The sequence below is a fragment of the Hippopotamus amphibius genome, chromosome 8 (genome assembly GCF_030028045.1).
Source record: "Hippopotamus amphibius kiboko isolate mHipAmp2 chromosome 8, mHipAmp2.hap2, whole genome shotgun sequence".
Classification (NCBI taxonomy): Eukaryota; Metazoa; Chordata; class Mammalia; order Artiodactyla; family Hippopotamidae; genus Hippopotamus; species Hippopotamus amphibius.
This window is the reverse complement of record NC_080193.1, coordinates 2264911-2281998: the sequence shown is the minus strand read 5'-3', so window position 1 is coordinate 2281998 and position 17088 is coordinate 2264911. Positions and strand designations below refer to the sequence as shown.

At 62.2% G+C, this 17088-nt stretch overlaps 1 protein-coding gene across 5 annotated transcripts in view; it reads left to right on the top strand.

Moving 5' to 3' along the window:
* BCR (BCR activator of RhoGEF and GTPase) overlaps positions 1-17088 on the top strand; it is a 91916-nt gene that overhangs the window by 42058 nt on the left and 32770 nt on the right. For 2 of the 5 annotated variants that reach the window (XM_057744909.1, XM_057744910.1), the window contains exons 2-5: positions 4205-4371; positions 10161-10265; positions 10602-10787; positions 15859-15966. In XM_057744909.1, coding sequence (XP_057600892.1) covers positions 4205-4371; positions 10161-10265; positions 10602-10787; positions 15859-15966 — 566 coding nt within the window. The remainder of the gene's footprint in view (positions 1-4204; positions 4372-10160; positions 10266-10601; positions 10788-15858; positions 15967-17088) is intronic. The other 3 variants (XM_057744911.1, XM_057744912.1, XM_057744913.1) reach the window with 3 other exon arrangements.

Genomic DNA, 17088 nt, shown 5'->3' with positions numbered 1-17088 from the left:
CACCCCCGCGTTGCCGCTGGCGGCAGGGGCCTTAGGAAGGTGGTGTGTACGTCACATGAAGTGGACCATTTTAATCCTCGTACGTGTACTGATCAGTGGCGTCAGGCACATTCACGTGGTTGTACAACCATCCCCAGCATCCGTCTCCAGGGCCCTTTTCATCTTCCCAAACCAGACTCTGTCCCCGTTAAATGATAACTCCACTCCCTTCTGCCCGCAGTCCCGGGTAACCGCCGTTCCACATTCTGCGTCTGTGAATCTGACTGTTTGGGGACCTCACATAAGCGCAGTCACAGAGTAAAGTTGTGTTTCTGTGACTGGCTCATTTCACGTCACACAGCGTCCTCAAGGTGCGTCCACTGTCGCAGCAGGTGTTGGAACGTCCTTCCTTTCTAAGGCCGAGTGATGGTCCATCGTACGGGTGGCCCGCGTTTTGTGTGTCCCTCACCCGTCGATGGGCAGGTAGGTTGCTTCCACCATTTGGCTCTTGTGAGTATGACGCTGCCGTGAGAAGGGCTGTGCACGTATCTGTCCGGGTCCCTGCTTTCAGTTCCTTCGCGTGTCTGTCCAGAAGTGGGATTGCTGGATCACATAGGAATTCTAGGTTTAATTTCCTGAAGGACCTCTTTTTAAAGCTGTGTTGTCCTTGAGGTGTAAGAAGGGGACGTGACCTGGGCATCGACTGGGAGGGGGAGTGGTGAGGGCTGCCTCTTTTCTATGCAGCAGAGAGTGGATTTTAGATTTGCCAAGCCCTGGGCCGGAGGCGCTGAGCTGGCTTGCCTGGAGAGGAGGTTTCAGATTTCACTGTGCAAACCCTTTTCCACACTAAGCAGGGAGCTGTGACTCAGCCTTGCCCCACCCCCCCACTCCTCCCTCCCCCTCCCCTCCCCCTCCCGCTCTGAGCAGTCCTGCTGAACCGACTTCATCTCACTGAGCCTCTAGAAGCCATGGGATCCCAGGTCCATGCCTGCTGCTTTGGCTTCAGCTTTGGGTAGAGCTTTGCAGGAAGTGCCTGGCCGCGGAGGCCACTGTGTCCCCAAGTGGCCAGGCCCAGGGAGGCTTTCCCACTGGGTTGCTGGCAGAGGAGGTGGGGAGAGCAAGGCCGCTGTCTCGCTTTGCTGTGGTTCTGGGGAGATCAGGCTTTCCAAATCCCCAAATAGCGGGCCTTATGCTCCAGAGTGGGGGACCAGTGTGGTGTGTGGGGAACTCGGGTGTGAAACCCGCAGGGTGAGAGGAAGGCCGGTCCCTGTGTGCTGGTTAGAAGGGGGAGGAGACAGTTGAGGGTTTTCCTCTCGCTGTCGCACGTGCATCGGAGCAGCCTTGGGGGAGGTGTTCAGCACAATGAGGGTGCCGGGTCCAGATGAGCTGGATGGCGGTGGACGGAGCCCGTGGGTGGGATGCAGGAGAGGTGGCCGGCCGGCCAGAACCCAGGCTTAAAAGCATCAGTTCCTCAGATGTCAGTCTGGGGAGATGGTGCAGAGGGAAGACGGCTGGGCTTTTAGTTTCCAGGGAGCCCCCTCATCCCCCCCATGGCGTCTGGCTGCAGACCTGGCCCCTCGGTCCCACCTGGTGGGGGCGAAGCGTCCATGTCAGAGCCAACGGTCCTGCTTGACACAGGCCGACAGACCCTCACAGTTGGGCGAGGGGTGGACTTGGTTTTGTACCAGGTCTTTGCCCGGGTATCGTGGAACCAGCTCGTGGTTTCACAACCGTGAATTCTTGCAGTTCTTGGGTGAGCCCTGGAGCCCTGAGCCTGACCCTGAGGTTCTTGCTGGGGACTCGGGGTTGATTTGACCTTGGCCATGAGCTCAGCACAGTCACGGGCCTGGAAATCAGGTGGCTGCTCACATAGTGTCCTTACACATGATGAAGCGTTTGCTGACTTTTTAAGATTGTCGTTTTTTGAAAAACAGTTCAAAGGTTCTTAGACATGTGGACGCTGGAAATTCTGAGCTGTTGGAAAGGCTGGGCCCAGAGAAGGAGTGGGGGGCAGAGGATGGGAGCTGTTGAAGGAGGCGGCGAGGGCACAGCCAGCCACCCTAAAGCGTGACAGTGACATTTTACAACTGTGGGGCCTCTGTCCATGGTCTAGTCCACGGGCCTGATTCTAAGTCAGCAAAACTGAGACGTGGATGGCCTAAGCGGCCTGCACCATCTCAGGTATGCAACCACCTGGGCAGGACCAGAGCCTCTCACTTCTGAGACATTCCCACCACAGCTTAGAGCTGCCCACCCGCCCTACCTGGAGGATGAATCCCAGGTTGCAGGTCCAGAGCAAAGGGCCCCGTGGCCCAGGGGACCATTCAGGTTCACGGGGAGCGAAGCCATGACAAGCTGCAGCCTTCTGCCCGCAGCCGGCTGCCGTGGGAAGCAGCTCCCATGGTTGGCAGGTTCCGAGTAGGGGCTGCTGTGCTTTAGGAAAGGAAGGCCTCGTGTTTGTTTTATTAAAAAAAAAAATCTGTGATTCCCAGAAGGCGTTGGAAGCAGGAGTCAGACGTGTTTTGGGGCTGGGGTACGGGATTAGGGTTCTGCATTAACAAGGTTTTGGGTGTTTTCATGCATTTGACCCCTCCCCAGCTGTCTCCGGGGATGCCTGGGGACAGCTAGTTAAGTGCCTTTGCACATTCTTGGGAAGAGGAGGCAGACCCTGACCATGGCCTCAGACCATCCTGCAAGGACAATACAAAACCCCGAAGTCCAGGGGGTCTGAGGGTGATAACCCAGTACAGTGATCCTGGTACCTGAAGCCCCAACGGTGGTCCGTGAATTAAGGGTCCACGGGATTGGGAGGTACCAGGAGGCCTCTGTGCAGCTCTCGGGGTCCTCCTGCTATACTCACCCCAGGACGAGCCTCTGCTGGGTCCCTCCTGTGGACACACACATAGGCAGAACCCAGCCTGGCCTTTGCAGCTGACACCTGAGTCCACACCCCAGGGACACAGGTGGATTGGCATGGCAACCAGCGCGGTGCCAGGCCTGGCGGTGGGGTGCAGGGTCTCTGCCCTGGGAGTCCTTCACAGCCGCCAGGGCTCGGCCACCCCAGGCGTCTGACTCACTTGGTCCGTGTGGGGCCTGCCTGTGTTCTGTTTTCAAAGCTCCCCAGGTGACGCTGACGTGTAGCCAGGGCCAAGGACACCTGTTAGGAGGCATGTGACCTGCTGGGACCAGAGGCGGAGGAAGGGGGTGAGGCGGAGGCGTGGGAGGGAGCTGGGACTTTGGCCACGTGGGCGTCCGCGGCCCCGTGGCCGGTCTTAGCCTGCAGTGAGCACCCGGCCGGTCCAGCCGTGGCTCCTCCCGGCTGCCCACACGGAAGGAAGTGAGACGGGTCCCGTTTCGGGCTGTAGAAGCCCGAGAGCGGCCCCGTGCGAAGCCCTGTGCCTACCTGGTCTGGGTGCCACCAGCACCCAGAGGGTTTAGTCGTGGCAGTGGCTGTAAACTGGTGACTGAGCTCCCGGGAGGCCACCTGTGCTCTAGCCTTGGGCTGCTTGCCGGTGAGTCACGGGGACGTGATTTAACCCAGTCAGGATGACCTCGGAAATGCCAGGTGGCCTTTGGAAGGAGTTGAGGAGTGGCACTCACGTGAGATTTGGAACAGGCTGGGCCCTTGGAGGTTGACGTCGCAGCGAGGGTGTCCCCTCGTTTAGAAGGATTCTGGGAACAGAGGTACCGAAGGGCCGAGGACCGGGAAGCAGGTGTGGGCTTTGTGATTTGGCCTGGGATGGGGTGACTGGCCACAGGTGCCTGTAGGAAGGAGGTGTTCGCTCTGTAACTCGGTACCCCCCAAAACAGGGAGCCTGCTGTAGGAGAAGCCGCTCTCTGTGCCCACAGGGACACTTGGCCGGGCGGAGGCTGCAGCCTGTTCCCTGGCCTCGCCCCTGGGTCGGCAGGCCCAGGTCGGATCCCGTGGACAGGGTAGAAGGACGTCCCTGAAAGCAAGACACTGGCACCTGGGGTCCAGCTTTCGGACCCCTCTCCTGCTGTCCCACGGTGATCGAAAGCCCAGCCTCGCGCTGCCTGGGGAGGGGGCCGCTGCTTCGTCCCCCCTCGCCCTGCCGTCTTTGGCCCGTCCGTTGCGGAGGTGAGGGCAGCCCACCCGAGGCCCCTGTTCCATGCCTGAAGGGGACCGCCGGGGCCCGGACCCTCCCGCGCAACGGCCCCACGGCCCCTCACCCGGCTCTAACGCGGGCTGCTTCTCCGCACGCAGATGCGTCGTTCGGGACGCCCCCGGGGTACGGCTGCGCCGCGGACCGGGCTGAGGACCAGCGCCGGAACCAGGACGGGCTGCCCTACGTCGACGACTCGCCCTCCTCCTCGCCCCACCTCGGCAGCAAGGGCAGGGGAGGCCGGGACGCGCCGGAATCCACCAAAGCGGTGAGTCCCGGGGCCGGGAGGGCAGGTGCCAGTGGTGGCACGTGGGTGATGGGGCAGCCGACGGTCAGAGGTCCGTCACCGGAGCCCTCATCCCTCCGTCTGGCCACGGGGACTGCCTGCGGGGGGCGCGGGCGCGGGGCGCGTGGGCTCTGTGGGCGGGGCGTGGAGGAGGCAGGCAGCCCGCGCTGAGGCCGAGAACTCGGCTGCCGTGGAAAGCAGCGGGACCTGGGGTGGTGGCCGCAGCACGGTGCCGAGCCAGGCGGTGTCCGAACCCAGCGCACGCGCTCCCTTTGGCCAGAGGAGCTGCTGAGATGCTTCCTCCACGTTCCAGGGTCTTTCTGCGGAGGTCTCATTGTCTTTAAGCATCCCGCTGCCCCCTTCGCGCTATAGGCGGGGAACTGAGGCCCCGACGTCTGCGGCGAGTGTGCACCGGCACGTCCCGCGCGTGCCTCTCGTGCGCACACGGCCGGGGGGGTGGCGGAGCGGGCGTGCTGCCCGGCCTGGCTCGGCGTGCTCACGTTCCCAGCGGTCCCACGGCTCAGGAGGGCATTTCAGGGGCGCGTGAGGGCCTGGCCGTGCACCTCTTTGATCCGTGAGGGTCTTTCCTTTTGGGCTGAGAGGGTGCTGTCCCTGGGGCAGCTCTGGCTTTCTGGTCCCACTGCCCCTGAGGACAGACACCGTCCCCCTTCTGCTTGGCTTGTGTCGGGGTGATCTCCACCCCGGCTTTAAGACGAGGAGCGCGAGGGCTCTGCCGTTCCCTTGGCTGGAAGCGTGTGTTTTCAGCGCAGAGGCCTCCCGGCTGGGCTGGCGTCTTAGCTGCAGGGCTGCTGCTTTCTTCCGCTCTTGGGATCCAAGACCCCGGACCCGGGCAGGCCTCTCGTCCTGAAACAGGGGGGCTGGGGAGAGCCCGTGCGTCACGCACACCTGCCTCGTGCGGCCTCTCACCCGGACGGCCAGTTTCACCGTTTTGCAGATGAGGAGACCGAGATTCAGAGAGGCAAAGTGACTCGCCCGAGGCCACGCAGCTACCAGACCTGCAGCCTTCCTGACCCCTCACCTGCCTTGCCCTTTTCCACGCGTCCCCTCTCTTCCTGAGCTGTGGGTGCGACGTGGGGCAGACAAGCATTTTATGGCCGAGCCCAGAACGTGGACGGCCGTCCCTCCGTCTGTGGTCCCTGAGGGCTGTCCCCTCCCCCCCCCGCACGACCTGGCTCTACTTCAGGCCCCTCGAGGGGGCTGCTCTGCCTTCCCTGTGCCCCACCCCCCTTCCCCCGGGCTCCCGCCACAGTGCCTTGGGGGTCTGCCCCCGCCCTCAGCCCCCCGTGGAGGGGCCCGTCCGCTGCGGAGCCCGTCCAGATCCAGGTGCCAACCCCCTGCCACCCCGCAGAGCCCACAGGCGTTTCTCACGTGACGCGCACGGCGCGAGGCTGCACCTGCTCGCCAGGCCTGGGGCCTGCCGTCCCAAGCAGGCCCCCCTGGCCCAGAGAGGTGTCAGGAAGCGCCTGGGTGAGACAGGGACTTGACCAGAGGAGGGCTGCGCGGTTGTGTTCCAGAGGCCTCGTGGTTCGGTGCTTACACCCTTCACTGCCCCGGACGCAGGCCCAGCCCCGACTTGCTGGGTCTCCCGTCAGCAGCGCAGTGAGACGTCTTCCATCTTTGTGGGGTCGAAGGAGATGCAGCTGTCCGTTTCCAGCGCCCGCAGAAAGCGTGGTGGTCTTGAGGTCGCAGCTGCCTCACCCCCATCCGCCAAGCGAGGGGTCCCGGCTCCTCCCGCTCCATCCCGCCCTCCCTCCCGGGTGGGGCTCATCCCTGGCCGCTGAGCTTGGGCCCTTTGGGCGGTGGGCTGTCGGAGGACCTTCCTGGCCACTCCGGGGCAACTCGGGGGCTCCGTGGCCTCCTGGGGTGCAGGTGAGGTCCGTGACCCCCCGCCCCGGGGGTGGATGGGGGGTCAGCAGAGGCCAGGCCCTGCCTCGCCTGGGGCCCTGTGGAGAGGACCCAGGTGGCCGTGCGTGGTGGGTCCTGGGGACGGAGGCCGTCCCAGCGCGGAGCGTCGGTGACCTGCTCCGTCCCTGGTCGTTCCCAGAGGAGCCTGCGGTCTTGTCTGCGTTTCCCCGGACCCGTGACTGCGCGATGCCAGGCGGGGACGCGAGCCCCAGGAGAGGGCAGGCGGTCCCCGGGTGACGCACGTCCCCCGTCTCCGCCAGGCGGGACGAGGACACGCATTCGTGAGCCCCTTGGAGGTGCTGGGAAGAGGAGCGGGCTCTCTGTGGGCCGTTTCAGTGACCTCCGCCCCCTCCCCCGGGAGGGCGGAGCTGTGCCGCTGGCCCGCAGGAAGCCCGGCGGTGTGGTGGACACTCCTGGGGGGCCGGCACCCGGGCTGCTGGCCAGCGCGTATCAGGGCTGAGGGCGAGGGTCCGGGCGGCACCCTCGGCTGCCGTCCTGCGGGGAGGCGGTGTGCTTCGTTCCGCAGCCGTGCTGGCCGCCGCCTCCCAGCCAGGAGCAGCCCGGCCCAGGGTCTGCACCCCGATCGCCCCAGGCCCGGGGGTGGGGGTGGGGGTGCCCCTGCAGACCGGGCACCCTGTGGGCCTGGCAGCTGGCGGGCGGGTGGCAGTTCTGTCCCCCCGGGTCCCTCCCTGTTGTCACGCGCAGTTTGTTTCTTAGGTGTTGTTTCTGCCTCGGGGTTTCGCCGCCCCCCACGGTCCCAGGCAGCCGTGGCAGGAGGCCTCCCTTCCTTACTCCTCTTGCCCTTTCCCCGCGGCCCCCTCCCCCGCCCCCCGGTCTGGACTGGGTGCGTTCACGCTCCCTTCCCGGCGCGGGCACGAGCTGAGGCAGGGCTGTAGACGTCGATCATCGCCGCCCTGGCCTTTGCCCGCTCTTCTGTGTTACCCCTCCACCCTCTCTCCTCTGGGTGGGGTGGGCCGGCGTCCGAGCCGTCCCTGTCTGCTGCCGGCGGCCTGTTTGAGGCTCAGAGGGTTCTGCTTCTGAGGAGGGGCACCCTTACCACCGCGAGACGTTCCCCCGAGCTGGCCGCGCCCTTCAGATCCGAGAGCTGGCCGGGGCGCCGTCCCGCCCTCGGCCGCGGGCGTGGGAGCCGCCCCGCCGGCCACGCTCACAGTAGTGGGGTTGTTCCCGGGCACCCACGCCTCCCCCGTGGACACAGGCGTGTGCCGCGTCCGCCGACAGCTGCTTCCCCGAGGCACCTCTGCTCGAGACGTGGCTCCTGTGGCCTAAGGTGAGAGGAGAGGAAGGGGTCCCCCGCCCTGCACGTCTGCGCGGACGGTGGTGGCGCTGGGGACCGGCGCAGGCTGCAGGGAAGGTCCTGGACTCCAGGACCCTCTTGTCTCACGGATGAGAGTTCCCTTGAAGGGCCCTCGGGGCTTCGGGAAGATGCTGCCAAGCCAGCACCCAGCCAGCCGTGCCGGATCCTCTCGTGGGTCGGTTTATCCCAAGGATCTTCGTGGAGCACCTGTGTGTTCCGGGTGCCGTGCCCCGGGGGCTCCCGCCCTTGGAGACGCTGCCCAGTGTGGCCTGGACGGGGGCTGTGGTGTGGGCCGTGGGTGTCCTTTCCCCGGAGCGGCTCTAAATCCAGAATCTTATGGCTGCCCCGTGTGCGTGCACACACAGCTGTCTCCCGCTCACCCACAGGCTGGGACGCCGGGGATGGAAAACACAGGGCTGCTACATCCCCTTCTCTGGACGCAAGGCCCAGCCGCCTGGCGCCTCCCTCGAGCTAGAGTGGCGCCAGTGGGCACAGGCCGGGCAGAGGGAGGGCGGCCTCAGCTCGGTGGAGCCCATGGCCAGCATGACACCAGTGGCCTCGTTGGTGGTCAGAGAACGTGGGGGGGGGGGCGTGGCCAGGAAGTCGTAAACGGCAGTTTCATTGCCTTAGGAATCATCATCTGTGTTAGTTTCCTGGGCATCTGTAATAAAGGACCACAGACCGTGGGGCTTAAACAACAGAGGTTGATTTCTCCCAGTTCTGGAGGCTGGAAGTCCGAGGTCAAGGTGTCCTCAGGGTTGGTTTTTCCCAGGGCCTCTGTCCTTGGCTTAGAGAGGCCTGTCTTCTCCCCGTGTCTTCCCACCATGTGTGTCTGTGTCCTCATCTCCTCCTCTTGTTCTTTTTTATGTTGAGGCATTGACATATAACATTATATTTGTTGTAGGTGTACAACATAACGATTCGATATATGTATACATTGTAAAATGGTCACTAACCATGTCAGCGTCCCGCACCACACATGATTACACATGTTATTTCTTGTGATGAGAACTCTTAAGATCTATTCTTTCAGCAAGTTGTATGTAAATGGTAGAGTTTTTTTTTTTTTACTTGTGGCTCATGAGCTCTAAAGCACAGGCTCAATAGTTGTGGTGCACAGGCTTAGTTGCTCCGTGGCATGTGGAATCTTCCAAGGGCAGGGCTCGAACCCGTGTCCCCTGCATTGGCAGGCGGATTCTTTACCACTGTGCCACCTATGAAGCCTGATAATAGAGTATTTTTTAAAATATTATATCCAGTGGTTCTCAGTCTTCTTTATTTTAAAATTTTATTATTATTTATTTTATTTTTTGTCTGCATTGGGTCTTCATTGCTGCCTGAGGGCTTTCTCTAGTTGTGGCGAGCACGGGCCACTCTTCATTGTGGTGTGCGGGCTTCTTATTGCCGTGGCTTCTCTTGTTGCAGAGCACGGGCTCTACGTGCGTGAGCTTCAGCAGTTGCAGCACGTAGGCTCAGTCGTTGTGGCGCACAGGCTTAGTTGCTCCACAGCTTGTGGGATCTTCCCAGACCAGGGATCGAACCCGTGTGCCCTGCATTGGCAGGTGGATCCTAAACCACCGCGCCACCAGGGAGGCCCTACGATACATCACTGTTAACTATAGTCACCATGCTGTTCGTTACATCCCCAGGGCTTATTTATTTTATAACGGGAAGCTTGTACCTTTTGCTCACCGGATCTCTTCTTAGAAGGATACCAGTCATTTTGGACTAGGGCCCACCCTGTTGACCTCATTTTGAACATGATTCCTTCTCCAAAGCCTCTCTCCAGACACCGTCGTGTTCTAGGGCACCGGGATCGCGTCGCCCCCGTCACACCATCACAACTGGGCAGGACTGTGGCTTCCCAGCCTCGCGGCCTCTACCCCCTGCATCTGCACCCCGGACGCGTCACCCTGCGTACACTAGGGGCGTTTAGTAGTAGGGAGGGGGACCTTGGCGTAGCCCACACGTAGGCAGGTCCAGAGTCTGGAAAGCAGGCTCAAAAGAGCAGGTTCAAGGGACAAAGGCCCTGAGCCCGGCGGACAGGGTTTCCCATGGGCAGGCGGCAGCGCCCCAGCCCCGCCCCTGTGCCTGGGAGGGAGGCGGTGCTGCCCCGGCCTGGCCGGTCCAAGGGTCAGGTGGCAGCGGCGCAGAGGTAGGCGAGGCAGGTACCAGCTGAGGAGAGGGGAGGGGCGGAGGGAGGGCCTCCCGCCCCCTGGGGTCGCCGTTCCTCAGTCACGGGCAGAAGGTGTGGAGAGAAGCCTTGGCCGCCCTGCTCGGCTCCAGACTGCCCATTTCCCGGTGTCAAGACCACGGGTGGCCCTTGGCTTTGCGGGATGCCCGTCCAGAATTTGTAGTGACCACGAGCGAGGGGCTGACATGCTGGGACCCCCGTGCCTCCCTAATTTAATCCCACCTGGAACCTTCTCGGGAAGCTTGTCCTCAGGTTGGTGCGCGGGCTTCCTCTCCGAGAGGGAGGCCGCCTCAAGCACCCTCCCCCGGGTCTGACTTTTGTCCGTGTCTCCTGCAGAGTGAGCTGGACTTGGAAAAGGGCTCGGAGATGAGGAAATGGGTCTTGTCTGGGATCCTGGCTAGTGAGGAGACTTACCTGAGCCATCTGGAGGCACTGCTGCTGGTGAGGAGGGTGCGGGGGCTGAGCGGGCGGGGTGGGGCCGGGGAGGTCTGCTCACAGGTCCCGGGTCCCGGGTCAGCCCAGGAGCCGCCCGCCTTCCCGGGATCCTCGACCCACCTGTGAGCGGGCAGGACACGCGATACCTCTGCGGGGGCGGGGCCTCCCCAGGGGGCCGTGGATGCCAGCGAAAGACTCGGGTACCGCACCAAGCTGGCTGTACGTTCTTGTTGTTGTTGGAACTTAAACATGAAAGCATGTACGTCACGTGACCACAGTGCACCTGACACGTGGCGAGCCCTGTCACCCGTCGCCCCACCTGTCACCTGTGCCCTCTTCCAGCCCATGAAGCCTTTGAAGGCTGCCGCCACCACCTCTCAGCCGGTGCTGACCAGCCAGCAGATCGAGACCATCTTCTTCAAAGTGCCTGAGCTCTACGAGATCCACAAGGAGTTCTACGACGGGCTGCTCCCCCGCCTGCAGCAGTGGAGCCACCAGCAGCGCGTGGGCGACCTCTTCCAGAAGCTGGTGCGTGACCCGGAGCAGACACCCGGCCGCCTCCCCGGGGGTGACGGGCGCGGGGAGCGGTCAGGCCTCACCCTGAGCCTGACGTCCCCTGTGGGCGAGCGTGCCAAGAGCCCGGTGGGGAGGGAGAGTCTGGGTGCATCTTACTGCCTGGGATGCCGTAGGGTGGGCTGCGGGGAGGCGGTACCCCTGCTGCACCCCCGCTAGACCCCGCGTGAGGTGAGTGAGCAAGGCTTCCTTCCCTGTGCCCGCCCCGGTTACATCGCTGGTCCTTTCCGGCTCCGCTCAGTTATACGCGAGGTTCCCGGTCTCCGGACGGGTCCCCTTTGGACCCCGAAGGAGCCGCTGCCCAGAGAGCAGGACTGCGGGCCGAGGGACTGGGGCAGGCAGAGCCTGGAGGGGCAGGCACAGGTGAGGACAGCGGGGGTTGGTTGTAGTTTCTTTCATTTTGCAGTTCCCTGAATTAAAGGCTCTTGAGTTAATCAAGAATTTTTTAAAAAACAAAAGAAAAGTAGTTTGGGGAGGGAGAGCTGGTCCGTAAAACTCAGGGTCGTGGGAGAGGAGCCCTCAGGCCCCCGGGATCCCTGCTGCGCACGTGCTGAGAACAGGCCGTCCGTGGGGCCCTGGGGACCTAGAGGCATGTTTATGGCTAGCGACAGTGGCGACGGCGCCCTGGAGCCCTGCAGGAATCAGGACGTGCCCTGTGGACAGGCTGGGGAAGGCAGGAGGGCTGTTGCTGCCCCGGGACAGCCACGCCAGGGTGTGGACCCAGGGACCGTGAGGCCGTCCGGTTCCCTCGGAGCGGGTTCAGCTCCGATCAGGCAGGGGGCTCAGGGGGGCCCGCGGGTGCCCCGTGTCAGCCAAGTGGAGGCAGCCCCGCCAGGCAGGTCCCGTCTCCACCCCGCGCAGGTGAGGCCGAGGGCCAGGACGTCACCTGCCCAGACCGCACCCCTGGTTTGTCTGCCTCCGGGACGCGTGCTTTGCCCCTACCTCCGGGGCCGTACTGCTGGAGGGTGGGTGGCGCTGGGTGGCAGAACTAGGGTGTCTGCAAGGGCTCAGTGGGCCCACACGGGCCGGGAGTCCATTCGGCAGAGGTGGCTGCGGGTCCCGGGTCGCGGGGAGGGAGAGGCCTGCCGTGAGGGCCGGCCGGGCACCGTCTCCAGCCCTTTGCTGACCTCGGAGTCCAAGAGGAGCCAAGGATGCAGCTTTTAAAATGTCAGCAGAATCGGGAAAATCAGATGCAGGGGGTCAGTGAACCCCTTGGCACCGGCCGGGCCGCCCCGGGAAGGGACCGGCCTCAGGTACACACGTCGCTGAGTTGTGGGTAAGGTGGAACTTGTCCCGGGGGAGGGGTGGTTGAGGGCCCTGAGGACGGCGGGGGAAACGCGGCTGGAGCTGCCAGATGGGTGCTGTGTTCCGGTGTGTGAGGAGCCCCCCGCCTTTGTGGGTCTGGAGAGGGAGCCGGGCTCTTTAGGTGGAAGCTGGTGGGGCGCCTCTGGATATGAGGGGCGGCTGCCATGGGGGCATTGCTGCAACGAGGCCGCGTCCCAGCGCCACGAGCCCCTGTCCTGGGACGCCCTCGAAGGCGGGTACCCGGCAGACCATGTAACCAGGAATCTACCTCTGAGGACCCCTGATCCCCGTTGCAGGGTTCCCCAGGCCTCCTGTGCGCGTGCTCTTTCCCCAGAGTGTTCTCCCTCCCAAGGGAAACCGGTCCTCCGGGGGTGGGGTGGCCAAGGTCACCAGGCCCCCTCTACGTGCCCAGCACACGTGGCGACTGAAGGCCAGCCCCCGGCGCCCCTGGGCTGCCCAGCTGGCCCGCCACCGGCCTGTCCTGGCTGACGCTGGGCCGTGCGTTCCGCGCGGGTGCGGCTTTCCTGTTGGCCGCCACCCCGGGCTGCGGACATCCTGGAGCAAGGATACGAGGAAGCCGGGAGGCTCCTCTTTCGTTCCGGTTCTCCCACCTGGGACCCCTTTCCCAAGGCCAGAGAGCGGGAGGCTCTCTGTTTGTCGCCGGTGCCCCCCGTGCTTGAAGCCCCCATCGTTGAAGACGCGTGTTGTGGGCAGAAACCGCAACCACGCTCTTCCCCAAATAACACGCTGAAGTCACTTGGAAACGTGGGAAAAACTGTAGTAGTCTGATGAACACGGCAATTCGGAAGGTTTCCCCCCGTTTCCCTGGTGTGCGTGAACGACCTCCATGTGTCAGTTACTGCAGCGGGAAGACGGGGGAGGGGCGGGCCCACTGTGGGAAGCATGTGCTGCGGGTTCACGTGTGTGTTGCCGGGGCCGGGCGCTGGGTCTCCCCAAGGACAGACAGACAGACACGGTCCCCCCTCCCCTGCCTTCCCTTTCAGATCCGCACAGGGGGCTCAGTCTCCCCAGCTGGGGGAGTCTTAGGGCCCAAGGCGTCCGAGCTGCGCCAGCCCTGGTGCCTCCACGGCCCAGGAACTGGTGAGCCACGCCTGGCAGCTAGGAAGCCCCTTCCTGAGGGCGCCTTGACTCCTTTTCCTGCAGGGCTGTGGGTTAGTCGCTACTGATCAGGGGCTTTGTTTCTGGCTGAATTTTTTTCAGTTAGGGTGTTTTTTTTTTGTTTCTAATCATTTCAGACTTCCTGAATTGTTGCAAGAATAGCACAGAGAACTCCCTGTGGCGAGATACACAGATTGTAACAGTTTGCCACATTTGCTTAATCTTTCTCTCTTTCTCTCTCCTTTGCGTAGACACACACACAAGGTGCGCACCCCTGAATAGTTTGAGAATACCGTGCAGATCCCTGCCCTTTTCCCCCTAAATACTTCCCCGTATGTTTGCTGAGGACATGCTGTTCCACAACCTGCAGGACGGTCCTCCATCAGAGGACGGCTCACGTTGCTGTGATACTCTTGTTTAATACGCGATGCTTCTACCATCTCTCCCAAGTCAGCCATCATGCTCTTTGTAGCCATTTTCCTTCTGAGTCAGGATGCGGTCAGTCCAGGTCAGGAGATGTACAAGGTTGTCAGGTCTCTTATTTTCTTTCCACCTGTACCAATTCCTTGACCTTCGCTGGTCTTCCACAATCTCGACATTTTTCTGAGGGGGCAGACTAGTTTGGGTCTGATTTTTTTTTTCAGGAATAGATTCAGGTTCTGCATTTCTGGCAGAAAAACAAAAAATACCCCTGCGGTGATGCTGTTCCCTGTTGGTGCCTCACGTCGGGGGGCACGTGATCTCCATGGGTCCTGTTGTTGGTGCAGATTGGGTTCTGATGGGTGCATAAATTGCTTGGAACTTCTCAAAAGCCACTTGGAAGACGTGAACTCCTGGAGCGGGGACAGGAGAAGTGGTGAAAAGGGTTCTCCTCCCATAGACCGCGTGTTAGTTTACTAAGCCTGCCGCAGTCAGGGTGGCTCAAACAACAGAGATCTATCTCCTCCCATTTCTGGAGTCTGGGAGTCTGAGGTCCAGGTGTGAGCAGGGCTGGTTTCTCCCGAGGCCTCTCTCCTTGGTGTGTAGGTGGCTGTCATCTCCATGTCCTCACATGGTCGTCCCTCTGTGTCTGTGTCCTAATCTTTTCTTCTCACAAGACCCCTAGTCAGATTGGATCAGGGCTCACTCGAACGGCCTCATTTTTGCCAAATCATCTCTTTTGGCCTGTCTCCAAATACAGTCACTTTTCTGAGGTGCTCGGGGTTAGGGCTTCAATATATGAAGTTCGAGGGGACACCATTCAGTCGTATCATCCCCTCAGGACGTGGCTGAGCTCTTGCCTCTCCAGAGAGGCTGCCCTGAGCACAGCATCCAGCCTGCCGTTCTCCCCTGCTTTGCGTTCAGCCATCTGTCATACTACGTGTTGCTTTACTTATTTATTGTGGTCTCCTGCTAGCTGGCCGTGCTCTGTCTGAACGTGTCAGTGCCTAAAGCAAGGCCTTTGTTTTGATGGGAGACGCTCAGGGAGCAGGGGAGGGGGAGAAGGAAGGGCTCTGGGTCTGACCGGGTCGCCGGGAACCTGGCATCTGGGAGCCAGCGCCTTGGCGGCGGGGGGGGGGGGTTGCCTCCTGCAGCTGCTGCTTTTTCTCGTGTGCCCCCCAGGCCCCCATGCAGCCCCCACAGGGAGCAGGACCAGAAGACCAGACAGTGCCAAGGGCATCTGGGATTGCCATCTGAAGAAACATAAAATTCAATATAAATGTAAATGCACACAGAAATAAAATTTAGGTTCGGCACAGAACAAACACCAGGATCAGCAAACGCCTTAGGCCTCCCGCTCCCAGTCAGCTGAAATGGGAGGCGCAGCCAGCAGGTCCCGGCATCTGCCCTTACACCCTGGGCCAGGGTTTCCCCGCTGCCTCTGGAGGTGACCTGGGGCTCCGCGATGGTGGCGGCTACACACAGCCCCCCCCCACCCAAGGAAGTCTCAACTGAGTGTTGGAGCAGGAGGCTGAGTGAGGAGACGCTCTATTAATGGCTCTGGTTGAGAACAAGACAGACAAACACCTCTCGCCTTGCAGTCGGCAGTGGAGGTCTCCCACCTGCCAGGTGTGCAGCGTGACACCTGGGCCCTGTCGCCAGGTCTGGGCTGGGCTCATGTCTGGGTAGTGGGCGCCTCTCTTCGCAAGGGCAGCTAAAGCGCGTGTCCCTTGTGTGACGGAAGAGGTCTCACAGGAGTGAAGCAGTGTGGCCTCACGGGCCAGGGATGGGTCCACCAAGGTCTCTGCAGCCAGGATGAGAAGGGGCCACTCCGTCCCACCTGCTGGAGATGCTCATCTGTGTTCATGGACATCCTAGAACTTCAGCGGCTGCTGGTGACCCGTTTAAACGAGTGGGGTGGGAGGACGAAGGGAACTGCTACCTGCCCGGGGCCGTGAGTCACTTCTCAACCTGTCGCTTTGGAAGAAGGAAGCGTGCTCGGTGCGTGAGGAGGGGAGGCAGGTGGGAGGCAACGACAGGGTGGAGGAGCTGAGGTTCCTGCAGCCCTGCGCTGTCGGCTGCACCGGGGCTGCCCCCAGACCTGTGCACGGGAGCCCGTTACTCAGAGGGGTGGAGACCACCTGTCCCACACCTGTCCCACACTCTTCCTTCCTCCCTTCAGGCCAGCCAGCTGGGTGTGTACCGGGCCTTTGTGGACAACTACGGAGTTGCCATGGAAACGGCTGAGAAGTGCTGTCAGGCCAACACTCAGTTTGCAGAAATCTCTGAGGTACGCGTGACACTGTTTGGACAGGTGCGCCCCTCCACCTCCCGCACGTGGGCCGTGGGCTGGTCGTGGGCACATTGTGACCTGGGACAATACGTTGCAGCAGACCGAGGTCTGTTCGTGCACCTCAGCTCTGTTTCCAGATGCCTGTGGGCTGTCATGAGCAGATGGACGGAGCGGCCCGAGGAGCCCTGCCTCCCCAGCGGCCAGGGCCCGGCTCTGGGGTTCAGCTGGGTACCCCGGGCAGACTCGCGCTGTCTGTGTGCAGTTCGGGGTGTCCATTGCTCTGCCCCATTGAGAGAGGTCTCGACCCTCGAGTCCTGAGGCCACCTTTGTGCCCTGCGGATGGAGAGCAGGTGGGTGGTGCTGTGCTCTGCCCCTCTGGAGCCTGCAGCTGGCGCAGGAGGTGGTGGTGGTGGTGCTGGTGCAGGCACAGGAGGTGGGAGGACGCTGCAGGCTGAGCGCCGCACCAGCCCGGGGGCTCTCGAACCTCAGGCCCTGGAGTGTTAGCACAAGGGGCCTCAGAAGAGCCCCCCGGATGCACAAGACAGGCGGCCACTGGGGGCTGGTGGCCTTGCCGGGTCCTCCTCACCCTGCCCCATCCTGCTTCTGCCCGTGGCAGCTGGGTGACACGTTCCTCTTCCTGGGCCTGTAGTCCTCAGAGCCCTGACCTGCCCTCCCCGCCAAACAAGGATTCTGGGTGGGAAGACCTCTGAGTGAGAACTCAGCTTTAGGAAGAGACATGGACATTAGAAATAGGGAGGGGAGGGTCTCTTGCTGGGAGACAGTCGTACCCTAACTGTCACACCTGGGCTTTGTTCCGGGGGATTTGTGCTAGTTTATAGTTTATCACGGGAGGTGGGCCCCGTGACACCAGCACTGATGCCTCCCGTGCTGGTAACGTGCCATCCCGTCCCCCAGAGCCGGTGGGTGCCCTGCTCCCCACCCGGTGCTGCTGGTAACGGGCGCCACACGTTCCTCCGCAGCTGCCCTAGTTTGCCTGCAGCTTTGGGTCTGCTCCTCTCTTCAGCTCATTAAATAGCAGCCCCCACACCCCTAACAGCTGCAATGCTGGCACGCCGAGTCCCAGCTGACCTTGACAGATTAGTCATAATCTTTTAAGAT